General features: G+C 42.7%; 1 protein-coding gene across 1 annotated transcript; it reads right to left on the reverse strand.

The window, feature by feature from the left end:
- Positions 1 to 172: 172 nt before the first annotated feature.
- mapk13 (mitogen-activated protein kinase 13) lies at positions 173 to 5,408 on the reverse strand. The gene is made up of 12 exons (XM_084435901.1): positions 4,914 to 5,408; positions 4,280 to 4,409; positions 4,106 to 4,164; positions 3,466 to 3,571; positions 3,282 to 3,311; positions 2,507 to 2,554; positions 2,316 to 2,430; positions 1,969 to 2,040; positions 1,379 to 1,458; positions 1,134 to 1,212; positions 817 to 990; positions 173 to 678 (listed from the first exon to the last, which is right to left on the reverse strand). Exons 1-12 carry the CDS (start codon positions 5,024 to 5,026, stop codon positions 593 to 595), a joined length of 1,092 nt encoding a protein of 363 aa, XP_084292027.1. The 5' UTR covers positions 5,027 to 5,408; the 3' UTR covers positions 173 to 592.
- Between the last annotated feature and the right edge of the window lie 592 nt (positions 5,409 to 6,000).

Consider the following 6,000-nt stretch of genomic DNA (forward strand, 5'->3'; position numbering starts at 1 on the left):
TATACAGACTAGACTATGTATGTACATATTCTTTATTTACTCTATTCTATACTGTACACATGCTGTACATTTGGATGTATATAGTCCCTGATCATCAGCACTGTACAGACACGAAAATGAATTTCCTGTAAAGGACAATAAATAATCGATCATAAAGATGTCAGAACTAGAACTGAACTTGCTGAACCCTGTGATGGGCAACAGAGGACAGAGGACGAACTGTATCATTCACAATTTATTGTGAAAACAAAGTTCTACAAAACATATGCCATAAATTCCATAATGTCCTTACATAGAAAATAACATTTATACTGTGGCGTGCACAGTTAAGCAACATGACATTGTAAGTAGTAAGTAAGTAACATTAAATTGTGTCACATTTTAATAATTGAAACCAAAGATATCACTTGTTGGGGGAGGCGGGGGGGATTCAAAAGAGAAACCACCAATCCAGCACTTTACTTTCTACTAAGCCCACCACCACAGTATGTGTGTGTGTGTTGTGTGTGTGTGTGTGTGTGTGTGTGTGTGATTATTCTAAAACTGCTGATTGGGTTGCATCAAGTTGAGTGTTATCTGGCACAGCATGGGATCACGGGGATATTGTCAATGTGTTTCTTCTCTTGGAGTCGCGCCTTGGGAATGGCACAAAGTTCTTCACCTCTTTAAAGGATAATCCTACAGAGCAACAGCAAAGAACGGAATGATAAGTTGTACAAAAGGACCACATCCACTATCAGATACATTTGAAAGTGATTGCATTTCAAGATTTGAAACCAGTGGAAAAAATCCTCTGGCATTTTGCTGGAGACTTACGCTTCCAGTCCTCTAGGGGCAGTGTGGCGTTGTCGTGGCTGTCATCGTAGGGCTGTGGCTCTGGGCAGTCTTCTGGGTCCCTCAAGCCATCAAAATAGGGGTGTGCCAGGGCTCCTTCTGCTGACACCCGAGCCTCACCATCAAGAACCAGCATCTTCTCCAGCAGGTCAACAGCTGGAGGTTATGGAGAAATAAAGTCAGAAACATGTCATATGGATGTCATATGGAGGCTACCATCAAGCCTCAGTTCTTTATTAGTCCACAGAATTGGCATGTGCTTTTACAACTGTGATTTGAATGCAGTTCTGTGAATTCACCTTGTGCACTGGCTCTTGGGAACAACGAATTGAAGTCCTTTCGTGGAAAGTGAGGGAGCGTTTTCACGTAGCTTTTGGCCTGTTTGCAGAAGGAAGATACAAGAGACAACTCAATTTCATGTGCTGACAAAATACAAAAGGTTGAGAACAGATTTGTGGGGCATATTCCAATAAGAAACAAATGCCTCACACATTATTTGAAAACATTCAGTCTGGTTATGGCATCATCCAAGTGTCAAATGTACCTCTGGACTGTCAAGTTTTTGTATGAATTCAGGTCCTGGTACTCCAGTCACTTTCATAATCTGGGTCAGCTGGTCCATATCTGGTTACAGTCAAGGGTCTCTCCGGCCAAAAACATTCGGACATGTCAGGCCCGTAGCCAGGGGGGGGGGATCGGGTGGATCGAACGAACCCCCCCTCACGACCAAAGGTCCCGAATTTAAGCCCACCTCCCTTGTTCTCTGTAAAGCGCATTGTGTTGCCTCTGGGTATGAAATGCGCTATACAAATAAAGCTTTGATTGATTGATTGAAGACCCCCCGTCCCCCGTCAACAACTCGCACGCCAATCAAAATAATCTGTCAGCACCCCCCCCCTCAACAACTTGCCGAGCAACGGGATCTTTGCGAAATAACCCCCCGCTTCCACAAGGCTGGCTACCACCTGCATGTTAATGTATTCAGATATCTAAAAAGGTGGCCACAGACAAGGGTTGGACATTTCCTTAATTTCTTGCATCCTCACAGTGATAGAGTAAGGTGGCAAGGAATCAATGAAAGACTTTTGAGATTCACCCATAAAATAATACATGCCCATGAGGCTGAAAAGATACAGTCTTTTCCTTTGAAGAGGGTCTTCCCATTAATCATCTCTCCCATGATGCACCCCACGGACCAAACATCCACTGTGAGTTAAGGAGTAAGAAAACAAACATTAGAGATAATTAATCATGTAAATGGTGACCTGAAGGCCAAGTTACAGAATAAGTTAGAAAATATATGACAGGCAATTCAACTTAAATTGAATTAACTGATGAACTAGTGTAAGCACTTCCAAAAATAAGCCAACTGATCAAATGACTGTCTTAGACATGGTACTACTGACTACTTGACATGCTGAGTAAATCAAAGCCCCTGTTTTAGTGTGGGTGAGAGTGTGTAACAGCTATTATTGTCTTGCCAGTCTGAGTGTAGTGCATCCAGTTTAGAATGACCTCTGGGGCCCGGTACCAACGGGTCACTACATAGCCCGTCATCTCTGCCTCAGCGTGGCGAGCCAGACCAAAGTCCAGGATCTGAATGAACGAGTAAAAGGAGCATTATTCTCATTGATTTGACTTCTGCACCTATTGATTGAATCAGGATACACACCTTCAACTCGCAGTCTTGGTTGACAGCCAAGTTTCCAGGTTTTAGGTCCTACAACAGAAAATTAAGTAAAGAAATGAACAGTTTTAAATATACAGTTGCAGATAATATACTGTAGTCTGATAGATCTTGTTGATGAATTTTGACACACTAATATAACTCTAAGTATTACTTCTTTACAACTGTCATACAACATACAGTTTATAGCTTAATTCCATCCTTGAATTCAACATATTTTCTAAACAGTACAATTGGGTGGGTATAACCAGCTCAGTGGCCTTGCGGTAAGTGTCCGCCCTGAAAGTGGGAGTGTGAGTTCAATCCCCGGCCGAGTCATACCAAAGACTATAAAAATGGTACTCGATGACTCCCTGCTTGGCACTCGCATCAAGGGTTGGATTGGGGGTAAGTCCCTGCAATATACTAGCGTCATGTTGATGTACTTGTACATCAAGCTGCCGCACGCTACAGAAATAGAAACAGCAGATAGGCTCCTGCCCTACTAGGCCCGAGAAACATTGCTTCTCAAAGGCTTACTTATTTACAATTGGGTGGTGTAGTAGAAAGAAAAGCAATAGCCAGGGTGTGTCTTAACAACTCTAGACATGCATACAGACACCTCAGAGGGAATACTGCTCAGGCTACTCATCCTACCTGTTAGGGCAGAGTAGCTATGAATCAATGCCAATGAAGAATTAAAAACAATCTTCCCATGTTAAGTAATAGAAATGATCTCCGTTTTATGCCAGGTTTCTGTACCATTTCTCAATTCACTTACCCTGTGAATGATGCCAGCTTTGTGAATGTACTGTCGTGGCAAGAAAGGGAAAAAGCAGCGTGGTATCAGTTACTGTAGTGTTATCAAGTAGTGTGAGTAGGTAGCTAAGAGTAGTAATCAATGCAGACCAAGATCGATAATGCTGCCGTCACGCAACTGTCTCCTTTCAAGTAAACAACCTCACCCTTAGTCCGCAGAGCATCTGATAGACAAGGAACTGGACTCTGTCCTCTGAGAGAAGCCCGCGGACTTTAGAAAGGTCTGTAAACATGTAAGGCATCACCAGGTAGCTAGATGGACGGACGGACGGATAGACACACACAGACAGACAGACAGACAGAGAAACAACATTACAACAAAGGAAAACCCCATCTTAACATCATTTACATGCATAGCGAGACAGTATCACTTCCTTGTAGTTCCTCTTAATTCTTTTAACGGTGTCCAGACGACTGAGTTCTGTTCAGAGTTTAGAGGAAACTCAATCCTGCTCTCTGAGACTTGGAGGAATTACAGGGGATCAACATCCAGATCCAGCGACCGATCGGGCTAGTCCCCAATAAGAGAAAACAATTTCCTGTGTTCTGAGAAGAGTAAGGTCACTGGGTAATAGCAGCTACTGTATGCGTAAAGCCTGTTCATATTTGTCCTGTGATTGGCCATCCTGTTTGGTTACCTCAGTGGTAATCACTACTTGCCCTCAAGGGGGTTTAAGCTGTTTTTGGGGGGTCAGTATCTACACATTCTGCTAAATAATCAAAGACACCTCTTACATGGCCTGTGGGGCTTGTCTTGTCTGATGTCACAGCTGCGAATATACTCACAAGTCTTGAAAGTCGTCCAGCCCGTGGGCAGGAGTAAACACATCCAGGAGTCCTATCACCTGGAGGAAGGGAGGGACGAACAGGAAGTCAAGGAACAGGTTCTGAGTGTCAGAGCTTTATTGAGAAAATAGAGTTCCCCCATTTACCTGTGCAAGTGTGTGGCCTGATACTCACATTTTCATGTTTCATGTGCTTCAGAAGTCGTAATTCTCGATAGGCCCTCTTAGCGAAAATCTCTGACTGGAAGGGCCTGTGTAGCTTTTTGATGGCTATTTTCTCTTTAGTCTTCCCGTTTATTGCTGAGCTGAGGCAGGGGGAAACAATATCAATGCAATAACATTACATTCAATTATTTCAACATTATTGTCCTCCCCAGAATTGTGTAGCCTTCTGTAGGCTACACCAAATAAAATGCTCCTAGGATTCAAGAACACAATAAAACCCTAAGATTGAGTAATAATGCTTACAAGTCATTGGAAGTAAAACCGTGTCCTGAACGATGAGCGCTGACTGCAGAATCTTAAAGGTATTGCTTATAGTAGCCTAACATTTATTGCAAACGCACCTTATCATCACACAAAACGATGAGTAAGCTATTGTTTATGCTGTGTCATTCGCATTTGAGCGAGGTTGATAGAAAAAGCTACTTTTAAATCCACTATTATATCCCTTGAGATTAAAGCCACAGCAGAAACTGTAACATTGTATCATAACAAAAGCAACCATAACAGGCTAGTGTGTGAGAACCTGTTTGACAATAAAAACAGCCAGCATGGGGCTGGCGTTTACAGTAACGTCAGCGACTCACCATACGGAACCGTACGCCCCTGTTCCGATTTGTTTCAATCGAGAGTACTTCTCCGGGACTTCCCATACTGTGCTGTTGATCTCCTCCCGGAGATATTGTGTCTGGGCCTCCATGTTGAGCTTCGACACAAACGATCAGTAGTCAGCAGAGAGACTAGAGCGCACGGCAGGCTACTTCTTCCCACCTCCTACGCTCTGCAACCACCACTTGTTAAAAAGGTCACGGCAGCACTCGCACTAGCGTACTGTCAATCGCTTATTAGTCTAATCGCTCATTGGAAAGCACAGTAATGGTCCATCTACAGTAGACGAAGAGAGTGGAGACAGCTGCTCCGTGTAAACGAAACAACTATTTACTTTCTCTTTTACTATAAGCTACTTAAAGATGTAAACAGCAGTGCAGCGATGATTCTTCATGGCGAAATCCAGCAACTAGGCTAATGATGTCATCAAATCACCGCCTTAAAAGAACTTCCAGTATTCGTGCATTCTGTTCCGCTGCACACAGAACTTGCTATAACACGTCCCTAACCATGACTCCGGTTTCCGTTCACACCCACACTGGTAGGCGGCGGTACTGTACTTGTGATAAATAATGATTCTTTATTGTTTATGCACCAGGACGTCAGAGCTCATGAAAGAAAACAAGAGGAACACAGATTAAAATGAACTCCACTGCACAACATCTCAATTCAATGTATTTGACCACATTAATAGGCCTATGTTTTGGCTCATAAAATATGCCTATTATTATGGAAAAATAAATATACAAGAGATTCGAGATTCAATCCGTTTATTTCGCCATGTACAGTAGGCCTACACATACTAGGACTAGGGCATACATTGATGAAGACGACATATGACAGGGTGCACAACAGTAGGCTAAAGAACAGTGCAAAGACATGACAGTGCAAATGCAATACAAAATACAATGCAAATATAAAATACAATATAACCAATAACAAGAAAAAGAAAGGGCCAATACAAATTACTCAATATATACAGAATAGTTTGGTGAATAGCGTGCACGTGAAGCGTGTGGTGTGATAGGTGAGCGATGTTTTATAGTGTGCTGTTGAGATATGTGG

This window comes from Borostomias antarcticus (assembly GCF_949987555.1).
Source record: "Borostomias antarcticus genome assembly, chromosome: 3".
NCBI classification, from domain to species: domain Eukaryota; kingdom Metazoa; phylum Chordata; class Actinopteri; order Stomiiformes; family Stomiidae; genus Borostomias; species Borostomias antarcticus.

Bases quoted from the DNA above. Each gene is read 5' to 3' on its own strand.
- mapk13 (XM_084435901.1), bottom strand. From the start codon at position 5,026: ATGGAGGCCCAGACACAATATCTCCGGGAGGAGATCAACAGCACAGTA. The intron at 4,165-4,279 runs GTGAGTATCAGG...CCCTTCCTCCAG, and splicing joins AGCACATGAAACATGAAAAT to GTGATAGGACTCCTGGATGT. The intron at 1,213-1,378 runs GTACATTTGACA...TTCTGCAAACAG, and splicing joins AAAAACTTGACAGTCCAGAG to GCCAAAAGCTACGTGAAAAC.